At 33.5% G+C, this 24,131-nt stretch overlaps 1 protein-coding gene across 1 annotated transcript; it reads left to right on the forward strand.

The window, feature by feature from the left end:
- Positions 1-10,239: 10,239 nt before the first annotated feature.
- Positions 10,240-12,852, forward strand: LOC124539105. Its single transcript, XM_047116429.1, has 2 exons — positions 10,240-10,378; positions 12,728-12,852. Exons 1-2 carry the CDS (start codon positions 10,240-10,242, stop codon positions 12,850-12,852), a joined length of 264 nt encoding a protein of 87 aa, XP_046972385.1.
- The last annotated feature ends 11,279 nt before the right edge of the window (positions 12,853-24,131 follow it).

The following is a 24,131-nucleotide window of genomic DNA, read 5'->3' on the forward strand; positions in this document are numbered from 1 at the left end:
CACCAGATGGCGCTGCGATATAAAGATTTCTACACCGTTCAACGGATTGTCATGAAAATGAGAACGTACAAGTATTATTTCATGCAGAAAGTGATTAGTTCATCCGTATCATTAAAAATAATCAACAGATGGCCCTTATGTGTATCACGATGCACTTCTATACCGATCAACCGATAATTATAAAATATAAAATAAAAAATGAAAATCTATTCAAAAAGCATAACAACTTAATTTCCGTCATATGTTAATAAACACAAAATAATCACAACAATAATAATTGTCGTTATAAAATAAGATAATTATAAATAACATATACGGGAAGAAATGATTAGTATGTACACTCTTAACTCCAATAACAATGAATCTTTAGTATAAAATGAAGACGTAAGACAAATAACCAAAAACAACTTATTTATATAAATAGAAACCACCGAAGAAACAAAAGTTCGGAACATCAACAATATATGCGCAGCGTCATCCAAAAGAGCTACGGAAACAACACACCAACAAGAAATACGTTAAGAAACAAATATAATCCTAATTTGTGCTTTGAGAGTTGCCAAAACAGTTAGTCAACGTAATGATCAAGTTCTAGATCTTCGAACAAGATACTGAAAACCCTGACGAGAGAGCCCAACGACTGGATGATCAACGATTAAAATTGACTATGTCAAGAACTAGAACCAATCTCTGTGAATCAGCCATCAATTACGATATAGGTTATGATAACAACATGCATTCCGATGTGATCATTAGTTCAATGAATATAGTATGCCCATATTGTCACGCTATGATGTTTAAAATAAACTGCTGGTATGTGATGCTTTACTGGCAAAATGTATCTACCACAACTGGTTGAACCACCAGAACCTCTTCTTACCTACGTTACGGGAACTACTAAAGGGTCTAAATATTTCCTTTAGCATATTAGAAATTACAATTCATGCTTTCAAATGACATCATTTGGAGCATCAAATATTGTACAATACAATAATTTCGCCTCTAAGTTTAAAGTGTATCACATGATTGGTTCACTTCTTCCAGTACCTAAATAAAATCCTCCGTTTCTAGACATTTATTTCACGGACAACGTAGAAAATGATTGATCTTCGATGCATATTCAGTATTACAACTAAACGAGAAAGCATCGCTAAATTTAGGGTTATGCTTTATTTCAGATTTTGAAACTGCTCTAGAAGGTGAAACAACAAAAATCAAAATCAATCAAAGTATACTTTATTCAAGTGGGCTTTTACAAGCACTTTTGAATCGTCATTTAACAATTAAGTGAAGCTACCACCGGTTCGGAAAGTAGATTCTACCGAGAAGAACCGGCAAGAAACTCAGTAGTTACTCTTTTTCAACATTTAAAAAAATACAGTCATGTTAGTTAATACAATTATTAAATTAATATATCCTGCCTGGAAGTCAACAGGTATTAATTCCACGCTTTTTTATCATCTACAAAATCTTGTATCGAATAATACGCCTTTTTCACCGATGTATTTTTTATAAACGATTTGAATTTACGAGACGGCAAAGTTAAAAATGTCTGTGGAATTTTATTACAGAAATGGATACCTTGCCCCAAGAAAGATTTATTGACTTTGCGGAGTCGGAAACTTGGCGTTATAAGCTTATCCTTACTTCTAGTGCATATACAATGATTATCACTGATTTTATAAAAGTGATCTATGCTACTTTGAATGATACATGATATTGTTGTAAATATATTGCGACGCAACAGTGAGTATTCCTACTCTGTTAAAAACATCCCGAAGAGAGTCTCTAGCTCCAAGATTATAAATAAACCGAATTGCTCTCTTCAAAGTAATATGCCATATGACATAATACTGTGAAAATAACCAAAATAAACTAAACGAGCGGTATCAATATCAGTTACTTGTCTAACTTTTCTAACCGCGTAAGCTGCGGAGCTGAGTCTCCCTGTTAGGGACGACAAATGGGGACTCCACTGAAATCTGGAATCCAATTCTATTCCCAAGAACACCGTAGTATCGGCTACATCAAGCGGGCCACCGCTTAAAGATATATTATAATTTTGCTTTCTAACATTGGGTAGGGTAAAAACTACACATTTTGTTTTTTGAGTATTCAAAACCAAATTATTTACATTAAACCAATCTTGTATCTGTGATAAGGCACCGTTCACATCGTCATAGTCAGTTTTTTTCCTGTCAACCTTAAAAATCAGTGAAGTATCGTCAGCAAACAATACTATATCACAAATACCTTTAACAATGAAAGGAAGGTCATTTATATATACTAGAAATAGAAATGGATCCAAAATTGAACCTTGTGGAACACCCAGTTTTAGCGTAGATCCAGTAGACTTTATTCCATTAATGAAAACTTGCTGGATTCTTTGACTTAAGTATGAAGCAATGAGATCAAGAGCTCTACCTTTAACGCCGTAATATTTGAGCTTATAAAGAAGCGTTTCGTTTTCTACACAATCAAATGCTTTAGATAAATCACAGAATACTCCAATAGCATTCTGTAATTTCTCCCAAGCATCGTAAATATGCTTAAGAAGCGCAATTCCCGCATCAGTTGTTGATCGACCTCTTGTAAAACCAAATTGCTCACTATGAAAAATTGTATTTGTACAAAAATGGATAAGAAGTTGATTTAAAATATTTTTTTCGAAAATTTTACTTGAAGATGGGAGTATTGAAATAGGCCTGTAATTACTGGGATCGCTCCTATTTCCATTCTTAAAAAGTGGTAAGACTTTACTACATTTTAACAAGTTAGGAAAAGACCCCGTGTCCAAACTCTTGTTAAAAATTACAATATCGTGTATGATGTTATTTATGAATTTTACCGAAATGCCCCATACGTCGTTAGTTTTTTTAATATTGAGTGTTTTAAATACTTTTATAACATCTATTGCAGAAACTGTTTCAAAAGAAAAATCAATAACGCATTTAGAAACATGTTTATTTAATAATATAGCTGCATCTAATGTAGATGATTTTAAATGAGATGTTATTTTATTAGGTTCTAGCTATAACCGCCCGCTTCACTGAGCATTAGTCGTAGAAAAATATTTTTTTAATTTTTAATTTTGTTATTAATTACTGATATAATGTACAAATAATAAAGAAACATGCGAGATCTAATCAAATACTTAAAAATTATTTAATTTAATATTCGTCAATGATGTTCTCGATAGGCTGCAGATTGGTCATAACACCCATAAACTTATTTATCAAGATCATATGTTCTTTTTTTGAATCCGGAAACAGATCTGATTTATTAGAATGTTTTTGTTGGTGTAATCTCGATGTAAAGTTGGTACGATGAAAATTTTCATTAAATTTCTATAGTCTAGAAAAGTTTGTATCACACCAAAACGTCCTATATTACCCGGTTCTATCAAATATCGATGTCATTATATTTACAAACTTGTCATCTGTATGTATCTCGTAAATAAATGTACCTTTTGGCTCGAAGTTTTGATTGGTTGCATCGAATGTAGTTTAATCGTTCGTTCTCGCCCATAGCGTACATGTCAACAATGAATTGTTAAAACAGTCGACGATACTTCAGAATATGGTTAGATTAATTATCTCTAATCATTATACGCTACGCATAAAAATCTGACTCTTCGATGTCACAGGGCCTGTCGGGAGATTATTTTGATACAGTCCGAGATGATATCCATCTTCTGCTCGCATAATCATAATTGGATAATCGTAATAATTGTCATACGATTGATATTTTTCAGCGACACGTTGATTGTTTTTGTATCGCTTAGTGATAACAATACCTCGTTTTGTAATTTCTGTACCGACAATTACAGCTGTGACTTCAAGAGCTATGGAAGCTTTAATACGCCTTTTATGCTCTGCGTTCTATCTGCATTGTTAATTACTTTGAATCATTTGTTGTTTCACTTTCTAGAGCAGTTTTAGGCATAATCCTAAATTTAGCGATTATTTCTCGATTAGTTGTGGTACTGAATATGCATCGAAGATAAATCTTTTTCTACGTTGTCCGTGAAATAAATGTCCAGAAATTGGGGATTTTATTTAGATACTGAAAGAAGTGAACCAATCATATGATACACTTTAAACGTAGACGTTAGAAATTATTGTATTGTACAGTATTTGTTGCTCCAAAAGATGTCATTTAAAAGCATGAATTGTAATTTCTAATATACTGAAGGAAATATTTAGACTCCTTAATAGTTCCCGTAACGTACCTACGTTCGAAGTACGAAGAGGTTCTGGTGGTTCAACCAGTTGTGGTAAATACATTTTACCAGTGGAGTAGCATATACAATCAGTTTATTGTGACAATATGGGCATACTATATTCATTGAACCAATGATCACATCGGGATTCATCTTGTTATCATAACCTATATAGTAATTGAAGGCTGATTTATTGAGATTGGTTCTAGTTCTTGACTTAGTCTGTTTTAATCGTTCATCATCCAGTCACTGGGCTTGTCAGGTTTATCAGTATCACTTGATAAAGATGCTTGTTCGAAGATCTGGAACTTGATCATTTCGTTGACTAACTGTATTGGCAGCTCTTAAAGTAGAAATTCGGATTCTATTTGTTTCTAAACGTGTTTCTTGTTGATGTGTTGTTTCCGTAGCTCTTTTGGATGACCCTACGTATATATTGTTGATATTCCGATCTTTTGTTTCTTCAATGGCATGGTGGTTTCTATTTATATAAATAAGTTGTTTTTTTTGGTTATGTGTCTTACGTTTACATTTTATACTAAAGAGAAGAAGATGTTATTGGAGTTATGAGTATACTTACCATTAATGATTATTGTTTACTTTTATTATAATCAGAACAGCTAATCACTTCTTCCCATCACTTATTCCCTATATTTAATTTATAATAATTATCTCATTTTAAAATGACAATTATTATTGTTGTGATTATTTTATGTTTATTGGCATATGACGGAAATTAAGTTAGTTGTTATGCTTTTTGAACAGATTTTCATTTTTTATTTCATATTTTATAACCATCGGTTGATCGGAATATAAGTGTATCGTGATACACGTAAGGGCCATCTGTTGGTTACTTTTAATGATACGGATGAAATAATTACTTTATCCATAAAACAATAGATGAACATACCAATTTTCATAATGATCGATCAAATAGTTTCTGAGTTTATCGATGACACACATACAAACACATCCTTTTGGCTATCTATATATACTTTTGTATATATGGATAGCCTATGATTTTCGCAAGTACATGTTTTTCCTGTATACCAATTTTTATAAAGATACAGACACACAAAAAATTCAAAATGGTAAAAATTAAGTCAGTCAAAGAACACATGACGAATTACGACAAAAATAAGTGTACAGACAGACTCTAGACTATATACATATATATAATAGTATAGATTTAGTACTCACGTGCGATATCTTTATTATTAGCGTATTTTATGTATAACTTTGGAGTTTCTATACCGATTTCTATGATTTTTTTTTTTTATGGAATAGTTAATACTGTTAACTTTTGTAATTTGGGATGATTGAGAATGTTATAAACGTAGGAATAGACAAATATAATCAGAGAGCTTCAAACTACTACGCTATTGGGAGTGACACGTGTTATTGTGAGTCAACCATGAAAGATAGACATAGGCTGTCATGGGATATTTTTTGTATAATTTTAAGGAGAACATTTCCGTAATACATGATTTCTGTAGCTGTAGCTTTAACCATTAAGGCTAAACACGCAACGGAAGCTCAAAATATGGGGTAACTTCTCCCGTTTTTTCAGACATTCCCCTTCACTGCTCTGCTCCTATGGACTTTAGCGTGATGAAAAGTATACTATAACCAACTCAGGAGTATGAAAAATAATTGTACTAAGTTTCGTTAAAATCATTATCAGTTATATGGACAGACAGACAGACAGACAAAAATTTTACTGATTGCATTTTTGCCATCAGTATCGACCCCTGATCACCCCCTGATAGTTATTTTGTAAAAATATTCCATGTACAGAATTGACCTCCCTACAGATTTATTGTAAGTATAGATGTTATCAAAAAATATTTCAAATAAATTTGCAACTTCCAAATCAGAATTTGTGTATTTACTGCCTGTGTTTAATTTCATTGGTATACTTTCCTTTTTAGGTTTTCCACTAACACTTCCAATAATGTCCCAAGTGGCCTTTATTCTATTATCGGAAGTCAAAATTTTGTTCTTTATGTATTATACTTAGCATAAATACATACTGTTTTAAATATTTTGGAATATTTATTGACATATCCTAGTAAGGCTTCGTTTTGATTCCACTGCTTCATACCATATAGGTCGTATAATTTATTTCTGCTTTTATATATACCAATAGTAGCCCAGTCACTAAACTTCAATTTTGTATTATTATATAGATACAGATAGAACGCCATTGAATGCAGAGCATGAAAGGCGTTTCAATGCTCCCATAGGCCCTGAAGTCTCAGTTGTAATTGTCGGTACAGAAATTACAAAACGAGGTATTGTTATCACTAAGCGACACAAAAACAACCAACGTGTCGCTGAAACACATTAATCGCACGACAATTATTACGATTAACCAATTATGTTTATGCGAGCAGAAGATGGATATCTTCTCGGACTGTATTAAAATAATCTCACGAAAGGCTCTGTGAAATCGAAGAGTTAGTTGTATGGATTTTTATGCGTATTGTATAATGATTAGAGACTATTAATCTAACCATATTCTGAAGTGTCGTCAACTGTTTTAACAATTCATTGTTGACATGTACGCTATGGTCGAGAACGAACGATTAAACCACATTCGATACAAACAATCAAAACTTCGAGAAAAGGGTACATTTATTTATGAGATACATTGCATGAGATATATTACAATACAAGATCGAATGATAAAGTAGCTGCTGATATTGGACAAAGATCTTCGTACAGTGGAAGACCAAGACATACGCACGAATATGCTCAGGATGCTTTGACATACGTTCGCAAGTATTGACAAGGTTGTAAATGTAATAACATCGATATTTGATAGAACCGGATAAAAGAGGACGTGTATTACAAAATTTTACAGACTAGAAATTTAAATAAAAAGTTCATCGTACCAATCTTACATCGAGATTAGGTAATCCAACAAAAACATTCGGATTCAACAAAAAGATGTGATCTTGACAAATAAGTTTATGAGTGTTATGACCAATATACAGCCTATCGATAACATCATTGAAGAAGATGAAATAGATGACGAATATTAAATGAAATATTTTTAAGAATTTGATTAGATCTCGCATGTTTATCGATTTGTTTCTTTATTATTTGTACATTGTTGATAATCAGTAACTAATTACAAAATGAAAAATTTATTTTCCCTAATGCCCAGCGAAGCGGGCGGGTATAGCTAGTCTTAAATATTGTTTGATTTGCTTCGAAGCTTGGAATTGATCCGGATAATCGGGGTCAGTAGCAGCGCGATTATCCGGTATAGGTTATACTGTATAGTGGTTAAACCGGGGTTCTACTGTATAGATTTACATTTGGTATTCATACAGATTTTCTGTACAAACACAAACAGTCGTTATTTACTGAAGCTGTTAAGAAATTTATATTTTTCAAGCTATTAATGATGAAAGTGCGTCATGGTATTTAAAGTATAGATTACGAAACATGAACATATTAAAGAATTTTCCTTACTTCTTCTAATCAGCTTACAATTGCCTTGCCTTTACCTTGATGAAATTAATATCGATCCGTGTAACAGTGTGACAGAAAAAGTATATTGATAGTAAATATAATCAGTATATATACTAAAATCGAACAGTAATTAATATAAAATTTATAACGTTGACAAGGAAATATTTATTGCTTTTCATATATAAGTAATTTGATTAATATTTTTTCCATAAACAATTTACTATAGTGAATCGACATCCACTACAATATAAAATTTTATTCTAAACTGACGTCTGTGTTGTGTTATAATCTTTATACAAATAAATATATGTATTAAAATAAAATACATAATGATGAATGTGAACCTAAAATACTCGTCGACTTCAAACTCGCTTTCCGTTCGACCGATATCGAAAAGCCTTCAAGTTTTCTTTAAAGTTTTACAAATATTATATTGGCTTGATTTTGGATTTATTAAATACAAATCTACACCTCATAAAATTATTATTAAATTAATTACAGCGTTTGCATGTATTTTCATTGGAATTAGCTGTTTTATAACGATAGCAAATGAAGGCACACAAGCTATGTTATGGTTTACCAAATATTTAGTCGAAAATTATTTGTACGTTGCAATATTATTAATAACTCCAGAACAAAAAACACTCCGTAAATTTTTAGAGCATTTACTCTGGGTAGACGCAGAGTTAAATGCAGATCATTCCTCTTACTATTTAGATGTTAAAATATTGGCATGTTGTGTAGGATCATTCCTGTATAGAATTGTTGTGATAATCATATATTGTTTTAACGATGGCGATTGCTTCATTACAGTTTACAAGCAAACTATCTTTACAGTATTTTTTTTGGCTGTTGATGTGCCTACAGTCCTGTATTCTTTCGTGTTTTATGCTACCAAAATCAGATTGATAACTCTGAGAAAACGCATAAGTAATACAAACTTCAACCTCAAAGAAACGCAACTATTATATAAATCTTTGATTGATTCGGTTGAAAATGTAAAAAACTCATTTGACCCCATTGTAAGTAAGAAATTTAGTAGAATTATATTATGGAAAAATAAAAATAAATTAAGTCTAACAAAATGTTTATTTTAGTATACCGTCGCTTTAATGGCAAATATACCTGATTTGATGATGTCTACATATAGAACAATAAGTGAGATGAAAATGGGAAGGGTAAGTATATAAATAGAAAAAAACAATAATATTTAATTACTAATACTAGTCTTAGTGGTATATAAGTTAGGCCTGAGGCAAACTGCTGGAAGGCACATATAATAGAAAGTGAAAACAACCGCCAATGTTTATCAGCAAGTCCGGAAGGCTGGTTGTTGGCCTTTAAAGTATGATTAGCCTCTTTACTTGAAGTTTATCAAGTCGTACCCGGAGTAAATCAGCGTACCACAATGAAACGCAAGAAAGAAGACTAAGAGTGATCCAGCAGCTCTGTACAAAATCGTTCGATCGAGCAAGTTTTCCTAACTCGCTCGATCGAACTTGATCGCCTCGATCATCAGTTATTCATGCCACTTGTTGTTGAATACAGTCAAGTAGAAGAAACTGGGAAAGCAGTTCGCTCTATAACCTATTAACTAGTAACCTGTAAGTTATTTAGTTTAAACCCTATTAATGTAATTGTAACTTTTGGCATCGAACTCATCATTTAAAATGTTTCACAAGGCTGCTGTCTATCGCCCACTCTGTTCCTTCTATATTATATCTTCTATAGCATATCCATGACAAATGTAAATTTTGCAAATCGGGAAAATTTACTGTTATGTAAACAACAGTACAGTAGACCTCGGATCGACTAAACCTGGTCCAATTCAACCCCAAAAAGATGCCAGTTAACTCTTAACCGCTAAAATATTACCACTTGTCGTATTTCCATGATTTGAAAATATTCTCATCGTCGCCACAGTTAGTGTCGGATAAGTGGCATTGATTTTTTAAGCCTCGTTTAGTTCCGCGCTCAATTGGAAGGCATAGAGCCAAATTGGCATCAAAAAAGCTTGGTGTGCTAAGCAAGGCAGACGTCACTCTGCTCTCACCTCTGGGCAGATTCCTCAGCACAGCACCCGTTTCTTTCTTTTGATGTAACGCAGAGCGTCTCGAGTTATCGACGATCAAGCCGTTTCCGATCTGCTTGGACTTGGGTTGACTTGAGCTTTGCGAGAAATTGTTTGGATTAATCTTGACTGCTAAATTTCACCTTCGGACATCTCGTCAATATTTCAAGTTTCACCCGCACTGCCAGATGTCCGTAAATCCACAACAGAGTGATTTTTAAGACATTTTCTGCCTCGTCCAATTACTCTGTGAAATCAGCTTCCACCAGCGGTTGTTCAATAAAAAAGCGTATCCATTTCTGAAAGGCCGGCAATACACCTGCCAGCCTCCCGGTGTTGTAGAAGTTCATGGGCGGTGGTTCTCACATTCCATCAGCCTCGTGCTAATTTACCATCTATATTATAGAAATATCCAATGATACCTTGTTAAGAAAATTAATATATATTTTTACAGAAAACCGAAATGACGTACGTGGCTGAATTCCTCAATGCTTCAACGTTAATCTATAAAATGTTTGCGCCAGCTCTTGCAGCAGATCTATTATCAAATGAGATTTATAAAATAAAAGTTATTCTACATGACGAGTTATTGGCAGAAGAAGGTTTGTAAACATTTCGAAACACGGAATGACATTTTAATCAATTCAATTAAATTGTTTTTTTTTTTTACGTATGTGCCTGCTGTCTTTGGTCTTCATTGTATTCTACATTATTATATGTTCCTTGAGTATATTTCAGGGGACGTGAAATACATTGATTGCTGTTTTGATTGTTTTTTATTTTTATGTTATTAGGGGCAAACGAGCAGGAGGCTTACCTGATGGAAAGCGATCACTACTCTTTTTTTAAGGTTCCTAAATAGTATCGGTTCGGAGAAACCGCCGGCGAAAGCTGGTTTCACAGAGTTGTTGTGCGAGGTAGAAAATGTCTTAAAAATCGCGCTGTCGTGGATTTTCGGACACGAAGGTGGTGGGGGTGGAATGCAGAATTTTGTATAATTCAGCAGCCGGGATTAATCCGAACAATTCCTCGGAACATTCTCCGAGAAAAAATCGGTAGAAGATGCAGAGTGATCCAACATCTCTACGCAAAGTCAAGGGATGAAGCTGATCGGAAAGGGCTTGATCGTCGATAATTCGAGCCAATCTGCGATGGGAACGGTTAAATGGAAGGAGCTGGTACTGGGGAGTACCACCCAGAGGTGAGAGCAGTATTCCATGTCCGAATTTGTGCCTTGTATAGTTTTAGGCGATAGGCCGACGTGAAATACTGTCTCGCCTTGCTGAGCACACCGAGCTTTTTTGAAGCCAATTTGGTTTTGCCTTCCAATTGACCGCGGTACTGAACGAGGCTCGAAATATCAACGCCAAGTATTCCGATACTACCTGTAGCGGTTATAGAGATGTTCTCAGATAAAGGAGATACGATAAATGGTGATTTTTTTAGAGGTTAATGCGCAAACTTGTGTCTTATTGGGGTTGAAGTGGACTAGGTTTAGTCGGCCCCATTCTGAGATTTTTTTAATGTAGTCTCGATATTAGACACAAGATTTTTCCGATTCTCTTCGACGTTTCCCGAGAAATATTAGCCCGGCCGGCAAGAAATCATTGACATGCAGAAGAAACAGAGCGGGTAAGGGGCCAAGCTGGATGCCCACATGTGAGTAAGGTAAACTAGAAGATCACCAGCTGAACGACATCGACGAAAACCGTACTGGCGGTCACTAATCAGCTGATTTTCCTCCAGATACCGCAGGAGATGGCAGTTAATAAGGGACTCCATTACCTGAGAGAGCAAGGAGGTAATGGCTATGGGCCTATGATTGGACGGATCTGAGCTGATGCAAGGAAATAAGTGCTATGAGAACTGCACTTTGTCGGAATTTAACATCCGGCATCGCGGTTTCACACCTTGGATTGTTGGTGGAGACTTTGCTTGGTCATCCAGAGTCGAGTTCAACGCGAAAAGAGAGCCTCAAAGATCAGCTTTCTCTATCGCGGTATGGGCCAATGACTCACCGTCCCTGTGCAGAAATGGAAAGGAAGGCTGAGAGAAATTCCCTAAGACAGCCTTAGCGAGAGAACAGAATTCACGCGTTCCTGAATACCATTCTCTCGCCAATTCTGACAATGCACTCCGTCTTCGCCCTAGCAATCACGTTTTGATTGACCTAGAGTTATATTTCGTTTTGAATGCGCTGGTATTTACAACAAAAGACGCAGATGCATTAGCCCAGGTTTGATAGCCCACTTTCGGCGTAATGCCGTTTTGCAGAAGCGACCACACCAAATTTGCCACCGATGGGTACTGCAGAGTAAGGAATGGATAGTTCCATTCCTTGAAGCACCACATCGACAACAGGCGAGAAACAAATCTGCCCCCATGAGTAAGATGCAAAAAAAGACCACATCCCATCCCAATCTGCTGACTGCTGCTGGTGCCGCCGAGTGTGGCGTTACAGCCACACTTGGCGGTATCCAACGCAGTGGAACTGTGAGTACCGCACAACCGGCACTGTGGGTAGGGTGGTAGGGGGATTTTCCATCGCTGTCGCTAATGGTACCCTCCTGGGGTAATTTAACATTATTCTGCACAACCGTCAAGTTTTGTGGGCGAGGGGGATCGGGCCACTGGAACTCGCACTTACAAGACGAAACGCGGTAGCATAGCTACCACTTTACGCCGATTGTAAGTGAGAGAGTGGTACTTCGGCTGTAACCAAGCTGTACAGCGTGGCACTGCCGCTATATGATCACGTTTCTCTGAATCGAAGAACACGTTATACACACTGATAGTTTTAGAAAGTGTAACGATTTTTCTGTTTTTTTTTTATCTCGCAAATACAATAATATTGTCTTGTTTATCTGTTTGCTAGCGTCTAATTATCATGTAAATTTTCTTTTCAGATGAAAATAAAAAACTAGATTTGAATAGATTTATTAATTATATAGAAGTACGTCCATTCAAATTTAATGTTATCAAAATCATTACCTTGGATGCGACTTTTCCCGTCGTAGTCCTTAATCTCTGTATCACGTATTTAATTATATCTTTGCAACTTACACATTTATACTGAAAACCAATTTGCAATTTAACAATAAATAGATCTACATGAGATTGAGTATGCAATCTCTTTATCTGATTATGAACGAACGTAAAGTATGCTATCGATATTGTTTTCACAATCGTTATTTACTCAGACACCATTCTAATTAGGAAATTGTCACATAGTGTTAAGCAACTTATGGTCGGTAAGGTGATCTCAACTATCAGAGTGGAGGCGAGTGTTTGACCTTAAATTTACAGTTTGAACTGCACCGTAGCATTAAAGTAAAGAATTTGAAATATGTATAAATTAAGGTAGTTATATTTCAAATTTAATTAATTATCTTTGAAGTAATTTATCCTATATTTAAAATATGACATTATTCATGTTCTTCATACAACTGTAATTGACAAACAAAGTGTAATTTTACTTAAATATATTCCTTTTATTGAAATTTAATTAGACGATATTTTTTTATGTAATTAAAAGTTTTATAAATAATAGTATTATTTCATTTATACACTTTCCCACTTATTACTGCTATTACTCTTTCCTAAAAGCCGAGTTGGCCCAGTGGTTACAACTCGTGTATCTCAACTGTTGATTGCGGTTTGTTATGATGGTTGCTTTCAAAATCATGGGTCATCTCCGCGCTCTCAGCAATTGCTGTGGTTATCTTTTTACCAATTATAAACCAATAATTTATAAAAATGACATTATTTTATGTAATCAAATAAATCCATGATAAAGATACACTGATTATAGATCAGCTCAGCTTAGGAATACAAATATTAACTGAGGTCTTTGAATTGAAAAAGGTAAATTTACGAAACCAAAACATGTATTTGATAAATTGTATATGTATTCTGGAGTGAGAAATTTCTTTATTGCTACTGGTGTTACAGTAATTGAATTATGTTAACTGAAACTAATTTCAGTACTTTAGGACAAAGAATAGTTTTTCTTATCATTTCAGTTGAGGGCGCTTTACGCGATGACTCGTTTTCACGAATTTTTAAGAGAGATTGTGAGCCAAATATTTATCAGTTATTCAAAAAAAAATACTGTAAAAAAGCTTCCTTTTAATAGAACCTATAGAAAAAAAACTTAAGTAAACATAATATACATAAATGATAAATTATTTATTCAATAAACTCTTATCTCTATTACATTGATAAAATTATAATAGACATACACATACAATAAAAATGTATATTGAAATAATATAATTAATTTATTAACTTAACTGGTACAAGTCATTCAAAATTTATACAATGCTGTTAAGAAAATATTTATGGCTTTCCAGATATTAAAGCAATTTGCTTAATACATTTTTTCCTTAAACAATTAATGATAGTAAAACGACATGTATACAATAGTGAATTTTACTCTGAGCTGACGTCTGCTTAGTAATAGTACATAAAAATAAACCATATCGTGATGATTGATGTGAAACCAAAATACCCATCGACTGCAAACTCGCCTCCCGTGCGACCGATATCGAAAAGTCTTCGAGTGTTCTTTACAGTTCTTCAAATATTTTATTCGCTCGATTTCGGATTTATTGAATATAAATCTTCACGTCATAAATTTATTATCAAAATAATTACAGCGTTCACGTTTGTTTTTATAGTAGTTTCTTGTTTAATAATGATAACAATTGAAGTCGGCAAGGTCCTTGTCATAGCATTTGTAAAATTATTCATTGAAAATAGTTTCTACGTTGCAATATTATTAATGTCGCCACAACAAAAAACATTCCGTAAATTTCTAGAACATTTACTCTGGATAGATGCAAAGTTAAATGCAGATAATTCCTTTTACGATTTAGATGTGAAAATTTTGGTATGTTGCTTAGGATCATACGTGTATAGAATTGGTGTAACGATCGTTTACTGTATTTATGTTGGCGATTGCTTCATAATACTTCACAAGGAAATTATCTTCACAATGTCTATATTGGCCATCGACACACCCATTGTCATATATTACTTCTTGTTTTATGCTACAAAAATCAGATTGGTAACTCTGAGAAAATACGTAAGCAATAATAACATCAACTTGAAAGAAACGCAACTTATATATAAATTTTTGATTGATTCGGTTGAAGATGTAAAGAACTCACTTGACCCCATTGTGAGTACGAAATTTAGTAGAATAATATTATGGTAAAATAAAAATACATTAAGTTTAACGAAATGTTTATTTTAGTTTATCGTCACTTTAATGGCAAATATACCTGAATTGTTGATACTAACATACAAAATAATAAGTCAAATTAAAGTGGGATCGGTAAGTACGTAATTATTACTTTTGTACTTAGGTAGGGCTTTTTTATGAAATAGGAGGTTCATCTGATAAAAAGTGAGTACCACTGCCTATGGAAATCTGAAAATTCCCGAATCGTGTCGGAATTGGAACAGCTGCCGCAGAGTAGTTTTGTTTTAGTAGTGCCATTTTTTGGGGCCAGGAGATGCCCCAAAAAATGGCTCTGTGTGTGGATGAAAAAAGAAATTCTAACATGATGTTCATAGTAAAATTCTGCGCCTGAGATTGGTTGAAACATAATGGTTTGGTAGAAGTCCCGTGAAATATGCAGCAGAACCCAACATCTCAGTGCAAAAGCAATCGATCCACCAGATTGGAAATGGTTTGATTTCACTCTAATATATGAATGCTGAATGTAGTCAAATGGACGAAGCTGGAACTTTTGAAATCCGGCTCAGATATGAGAGCATTCCATGTGAGCTGAAGTGTCTTGTAAAGTTTTGGGTGAGGCGATGACGTGAAGTAATATCTCGCCTTGCGGAGTGCACATTTTTTTTAGATTTCTATTAGGCTTAACTTTCCAACACACTTGACTACTATAGCTACCAATTGGAATCTATGAAAAGTATTCCGTGCTGTATAATAGTCGTACTAGTGAGAGAAATGTTCTGAAAATTGGAAAAAATCGTCTCTCATCGTCATGTTCCCGAAAAATTTCAATGCGGCCGGTATATAAAGTCTCCACCGTGATATCTTTTGCATAGTACTGAATATAGTTATTAATATACAGAATAAACTATGTAGATGTAAATTTTCCGAACAGCCGAATTGATGATTTTTCAGAATGTCACAATATTCACCGTCAACAAACGCCATAATTTGCGTAATTCCCCAGGAAAACTATACGAAAGAAGCATCCAAGATGCGCATTATGCTACGCGATCAAAGCCTTTGCTATGTCCAAGCTGCAAGCATGTAGCTTCCCTTTTACCCTTGGATTCAATATATATGTATATATAAATTAGATCATCACCAGCCGAGCGATTCCGATGGAAGCCATGCTGGTGGTCGCTAATAAGCTGGCACTCTTCTAGTTACCGCAGGAAGTGACAGCTAATAATGGAATATTAATGTTTTAAAAGTGGTAATGTAGAAATATTACGGTACTTGGTACATGGTACCATATCGGGATTGAACAATAACTATCAGGTCACCCATTTTCCAGTGTAGCTATTTAATATTGGTTCATGACTATTTATTTAAATTGTTGTGTTTAAAATTTCATACTTAGTGGAACAGTAACCTCTACTTTGTTAAAAGTTTTATGAACTAAATACCTATATTAACTAGTGAGTTATGTCGTTTATACGTATGGACTTATTGTAACTTTTGTATTTTAAAGATACTCCGTTAAGAAAATTTTAAATAAGTGTTTAATGGAATATAATAATGTTCTTTTACAGAAAATCACGTTGGGTTATGCAGCTGAGTTCCTCGCTACTTTTACGTTAATCTTAAAAATGTTTGCGCCAGCTATCGAAGCGGGTTCATTGTCAAAAGAGATTTATAAAATAAAAATTATTCTGCATAATAAATTACTGCTAGAGGAAGGTAAACATTGTGAAACTTAAAATTACATTTTAATCATTAAAGTTACTTATGGATCAGCATGTTTCGTATTTCAATATTTTCTTATCTAGTATATATTCTTTTTTATTTCTTAAAAAGAATTCAACTTCGACGATGAATTTTTTTTCTGAAAGAAAACATTTACGTCTTTTTTTCTAGTATTGCGGACATGAAATGCATTTAATGCTTTGATAGCTTAGATCTATTTTAAACATTTTTTTTTCAGATGAAAAGAATAAAGAAGATTTGAAAAAATTAATTCATTACATAGAAGTACGTCCATTCAAATTTAACGTTATGGAAATCATTACCTTGGATGCGACTTTCCCCGCCGTGATCCTCAATATCTGTATCACATATTTAATTATATCGTTGCAACTTACTCATATATACTAAAAACAATTTGCAATTGAACTACAGTAGAATCCCGATTATCCGTATATCGATTATCCTATTATCCAGACTCATTTTTCTAGGCTGTTATTAGTAAAACAATTATTTAAAAATGACGGCGCAACGAGACATGTTATGACAAGTACCTATATTCCCGCCACCGACAGAGCACTTCCGCTCTGATTTGTTTGCGGGATAGTCGGGGTCTTAGCCTCAATGAAAAGACGTTATTCATTACAAAGATCAATAATAAGTTATTTCGAAACTAAATTTTAAATTACATAGGTATTTTGTAATTAATTGTTATCTATACTTATAGTTCGTAAATCCCACTACATATTTAAAAAATATTTAATCTTAAATATTGTTTGATTTGCTTCGAGATCGGTTACCCGGATTTTCGATTATACGGCATACCCCCAGTTTTAATTGATTCGGATAATCGGGGTCAGTAGCAGCGCGATTATCCGGTATAGGTTATACTGTATAGTGGTTAAACCGGGGTTCTACTCTATAGATTTACATTCGGTATCCATACAGATTTTCTGTACATATATGTATAATAAGTATGTCGTGTGTAAAATGAGATTTTACATATATGTGTGGATGTCCGTCATTTTATAAGTTAAGAATATGAAAAAATTTTTGGGATTGTAATTAAAATTAGTAGATACATATTTAAGCATTTCTGGACATTTTACCCTATCCTCTAAGGCATGAAATAAGCACCAATGTGGTATGAAAAAAGTCTTAAGTTAACGTAATAATTTGGGTTAATCTGTAAATATACTCAACTGTCACTCGAGCTAAGCCAGGGCCTGAATATAATTATTTCATTTACACACTGTTATATATGTAAGTAGTTGTTAGGCGTTTATGTGTATGTGTGGCTGCTTCCCACCCGGTGCATTGCTTCTATTAAATCAGTGTGTAACTGGTGTCGTTGTTTAATTGATGCATTCCTAATCCTTAAACCGTTTTTTATTGCTATCTTACCTTCCTAGACACATACAATATTCATAGTCTCCTTGTTAACTTAACAATTATGATAATCGTAAAACAATAATGTCCATATTTATTTTGACATGGCGCTCATCTAGAACGACATCGTCACAATTGCAAAAATCTCTAAAATGACTTCTTCATTCGAAACGATCTCATTTCGTACATACCAATGTCAAAAACACTTGAACGTTACATACGTTTTAGTGTAATCGTTTTTGATAGATGTCTATCAAAAATTATTGAAACAATAATTCAAGAACGTATGTACGAAATGAGACCGTTTGGAATGAAAAAGTCCTTTTAGACATTTTTGCAATTGTGACGATATCGTTCTGGATGAGCGATAGAGAAATGAATAATCTATACAGTATATTCTTACTAATATGGTAAATGTGAATTACTTTCGGTTTAACTTAGATGAAGCCGCGAAAATTCAAATGTATGGTTGTTACTTTAAGATCAGTCTTACCATATATGCTCTACAACTAGAATATCTATATAACTAATAAATGCTATCCATCAAGGGGAAGGGGTGCGGGTTGATATATATGTTCTATATAACAAAGTAATTATTTAAAAAAAATATTTATAAGACTAGCTCAAAAAAACATAGTTAATAAATTAGATTAATATAATTTATTACTTATTAATTATTTAAATAGATTGTATGGTTCGTACATAATTTTATATATCCTGATTAGTAGCACAACGAAAACAACCACTAATTTTATTTGTTTTACAACAAACTAACGTCCCGTTATTTTTGTTACATTAAGAAGATTAATAAAACAAAAATAAATTTATAATTAATATTCTTCTTTATAATTAAGTTTCTTCGTATTTTATATGAAAATTCAAAAAGTTTTTTTTATAGTTTATTTACATTTGACTAAAGTATGTAGGTGCCATTTTGTTCCATAACTTTTTGCCATCTTGTTGGTAGTGACATGATCCCATTGCTGTAAAAATTTTGGGGCTTCTGATCGAAAAACTGCGACAAGTGGTTTTGGCAGTCCTCTCGTGATGTTAACCTGACACTGCCTAAGAAATTCTGCAGAGACCGAAACAGATGAAAATCTGAAGGTGCAAGGTCAGGACTATACGACGGATGCATTAATACCTCCCAGCCAAACTCTCGTAATTTTTGTTGAGTGGCTAAAGATGTGTGAGGTCTAGCGTTGTAATGGTGAAAAACCACACCCCTTCTGTTGATCAATTCTGGCCGCTTTCTCTCAATTTCTTGCTTCAATCTCATCAATTGTTTACAATACAGTTCTGAATCGATGGTCCTGCCGGGCGGTAACAGCTCATAATGAATGATGCCCTTCCAATCCCACCATACACACAGCATTACCTTGTTGCGAGTTAATCCGGGTTTTGCCACAGTCTGTGAAGCTTGACTGGCCTTTGACCACGATCTTTTTCGCACGTTCTTGTCGTATGTGATCCACTTTTCATCACCAGTTATCAGCTTCATCAAAAATGGTTCGGTTTCATTACGTCGTAATAAAGAATCACAAATGAGTACACGGTTCATTAGGTTTCTTTCAGTGAGTTCATGAGGCACCCATATATCGAGCTTTTTTGTGTACCCAGCTTTATTCAAATGAGTCAATACCGTTTTGTGGTCAATTGCCAGTTCTTCAGCTACATCGTAACTACTAATATGCCGATCTTGCTCCACTTTTTCAAAAATGGCATCAATTTTGTCCGTAACAGGGCGACCAGAGCGAGATGCATCTTTGATATCAAAATTTCCGGCTTGAAAACGCTTAAACCAAACTTGCGCTACTCTCACAGATACTGCATTAGGTCCATAAACATCACAAATTTTTTTCGCGGCTTGAGTTGCATTTTTACCTTTTTTATAGTAAAATTTAAGAGCTGAGATGGCCCAGTGGTTAGAACGCGTGCATCTTAACCGATGATCGCGGGTTCAAACCCAGGCAAGCACCACTATATATATGTGCTTAATTGTGTTTATAATTCATCTCGTGCTCGGCGGTGAAGGAAAACATCGTGAGGAAACCTGCATGTGTCTAATTTCATCGAAATTCTGTCACATGTGCATTCCACCAACCCGCATTGGAACAGCGTGGTGGAATATGTTCCAATCTCTCTCCTTAATGGAAGAGGAGGTCTTATCTCAGCAGTGGGAAATTTACAGGCTGTTACTTTTTACTTTACTATAGTAAAATTTTAAAATGTGTCGAATTTCTTCTTTAGATTCACTCATTTTAACAACAACAAAAACAAATGAAAATCACACAAATTCCTAATTTGAATTTGAAAGTGCCTTCTTTAAAATTAAAACTTTTTAATGATACCAAAACCAGCCAGATACAAATGGTATAGCCAAAGAGATTTAATTACAAGTTCATACATACTATATGCGAAAAGACTTTTTCCCCAACCTAATATAATGTCACCATAACAACCAATATAAAATATTTTTAAAATATTCTTCATTTTTATTCAAACATTATAGGATTCATCGAATACAGATCTACGTGTCAGAAATTAACCATTAAAATAATTTTAGGATTAACGCTAATTATAATGTTTGAACTGATTGTTTTCAACCGACTTCAAAAAGGAGGAGGTTATCAATTCGTCTGTATTTTTTTTTTGTTACCTCATAAATTTTCACTGGGTGGACCGATCTTGATATTTTTTTTTGTTTGAAAGGTAGTGCTTCCCTTGGGGCCCCTTTTTATCCTGTCGACTTTTAAGTAGTCTAATATTTTTCATTTCATTTTACCTAAGAGGACTCTAAAATATGTTAAATATGCAATTATTTTTATTACTTTTAAGTGCATTTTTATTTGTTTTAAAATAGTATTTTGTTTGAAGTCAGTTTTTTTTCTGTTAAAATTTTATTTATATTACATCGATTAATGAGGATTAATTAATATTATTATTTTATTTTTACAGTATTTAGTTTTCATAAGTAAAATGTCTGTATGTGCAAAGAAGCGCAGATTCCAGTTGTTCATTCAGAATCCTTGAAGTATTCTTTGAGACTCTTGATTCCCTGGCCGGCCTCAATGGTATTCAGCTAGTATTATAGGATTTTCTCTACTATGAACCGCCATTTTCAAATCGTTCTTAATTAATTTGTAAACCTTGATGGCAAGCATGTCAAACTCTACTGCCATATTGATACGTATTAAGAAAATAAATAATATATTATTAACAAAATACTGTACTACACTTGTATACGAGGATATATTACACAAACTTAATTTATATTAATATTACATAATATTTGATTGACATAACTTTCAAATCTTGAAAAGATTAACTACTGTATTCTCTGCTATTTTTTTCGATCGAACCTACATTCTGTAGAAAAGTATTTGTGATTCTAATAGACTAAATATCAATTTTAACCGCTAAACTAGAACTATCTTAAATTTTAGTAAGTGCTAGCTGATATTTATTCAAAAATTAGACTGGGTTGGTTACATTACCAAAGCAGACATTTATAAAAAAAAAATTGTTAGACTAATACATACTACACGTTTCTGAAAACTTAGTCTACCTTACCTTAGCGGAAATAAAAATTACGGGACGATTGAAAAATATATATTTACATTTTCACTAATATTAGTGAATTATTGGAACCCACCAACTTTCCACATCAACGTAGACAAATGTGGATATTTATAATTTGAATTATTTAAAATCAAACTGATTAATACTAAAGCTAAAATTGTTTAAACTAAAACTAACCGATACTGAAATGTCTTATTTAACGCAATGTTATAATCAGACTGCCTAAAAATATGTTTTCGCCTAGTTTTCTTGAACTATGAAAAAACAATTCTCAAATAATTAAAAATAAAAGTTTCTGATAGCTGTCTCGTATCTTTATGCTGCACTACACTGTAATCTACTTTAATAAATGTACTTTACCCGCTGTGTAGCCTTCTGTACAATTTTGCGCTAAACAAATTTATTAACTTAGAGATTTTTGAGTTACACTAGAATTAAAGTAACGTTTCAATATGTGTATACACAATACCAACAACATTATAATCTATTAATATAACATTGTAATTTAAAAAGTCTGAATGTTACCATAACATAAAATGCAAGGTATAAAAGGTATAAAGACTTTATTTTTTTTATAATACTAAAAGAAATGATACGCTATATGATATGGGGAACCTATTGTGAGGAAGGCCTTGAGCATGGATGTGGATGGATATAGAGGTAGATGACGACCAAGGAAACGATGGACGGATTGTGTGAAAGACGAAATGATTAGAAAGAATGTTACTTGCGAGATGACGTCTGACAGAGAAGTATGAAAGGAGAATACATGCTGCGCCGACCCAAATAAAATTGGGATAAGGGCAGGAGGATGATGAAAAGAAATGAAACGCTTGTTACTGAATATGAACACTGATCTTTATTAATTGTAATATATTATCTATCTCTTTCATATCGGTGTTGATATGTTTTAGTGGCCTTTTGAATGGATACATAAAAAATCCTAGAAGACCTTACATCAAGGTTCTCTTATGTCGTAATAAATGATCATTTTAGTTTAATGAAAGATACATGAATGTCATTTACTCCTACAAGAGCAATACAAACTTTTACATTTTTGAAATCAGTGGCGGATTTACAAATCTGCCGCTAGTAGGCTAGTAGGCTATTCAATTTTTGACGCCAATACGTTTTTTTTTGCAACATTTATGATTTGTGTTGTATCGTCCTTATTACATCGGTTTTTCCTGTTATTAATATGATTATAAACTAGGTGATATTTCAGTCAGTTACTACATTAGTTTTCCAACCCGCTATGTAGTGACGAGTATACGGATTACGGACGTAATGTGCATACATATAATTATAAGTTTTTTTTAATTTTTGTAAGATAATAACAAATTTGGGCTAAATTTGCCGCCTCTTTAAATCTGCCGCCCTAGGCTCCAGCCTACTTAGCCTATTGGTAAATCCGCCATTGCTTGAAATTAAATATTCTTGGGATTGTTCGAAACAAAACGTATACTTGAAATGTTACGCAATACATATATTCCAAAAAGTCATGTGCATTTAGACAAATACAACAGTAATTCCGGCGATACAAATTCAGTGCAAATAACTCATTTATCTGTGTCCCAGTTTTAGAATAAATGGGTAAATTGTAAAATAATAATTAAATACGAGACACATATGCTAAGCAACACGAACGGAAACGTCGCATCCAAGGAAACAGCGTTAAGTAAGGTGAACTTAAATGGACGAAGTTCTATGTAACTGATTAATCTTTCTATATCTCGTATTTTGGTTTCATCTGGAAAGATAAGTTATTCAAAATTATTTTACAAGAAACTTACAAAACCGAGCTTCTAGCATCTCATCATCACCAATGAATATTCATGTGCTTAAATTGTGTTTATACTTCATCTCATGTTTGGCGGTGAGGGAAAACATCGTGAGGAAATCTACATATGCCTAATTTCATAGAAATTCTGTGGCTAAGGGAGAGGCCTTAGCCCAGCAGTGGGAAATTTACAGGCTATTGTTGAAATATAAACAAACCTTCCTCTATTAGTATCTTTTCATGCAAAATCACTTTCATCCTCTGAGTCTCAGTTGAAAACGAAGACGCTGCGATTGCTGGCCCGCATATTTTATTGATCAATGTTATAATTGACAACAATTCTATCGAGTAACTCATCGCAACGAACTGGAAAAACAGTTAAAATAAATGATTAAATACTAATTTCATTCTGTATATTCTAAATAGCAGTTTGATTATATTCACAAGATATTTCGCATTGAGAAATTTACGTGATGGAAGATTAGACGGCTAATACAATCGAACATGAATAAAGAATGAAATCTTAAATGTTATCTAAACGTATTGAACTGAAAGTATATATCTATCTTTGTTTGTGTATAGTACTTTTTGCTAATAAAATATTTCACTACTCGAATCTGCGGTTTTACTCGCATGAAATTTATAAAACGCAAAATTCCAAACACCACTTTTGCTC

This window comes from Vanessa cardui, chromosome 21 (genome assembly GCF_905220365.1).
Source record: "Vanessa cardui chromosome 21, ilVanCard2.1, whole genome shotgun sequence".
NCBI classification, from domain to species: Eukaryota; Metazoa; Arthropoda; class Insecta; order Lepidoptera; family Nymphalidae; genus Vanessa; species Vanessa cardui.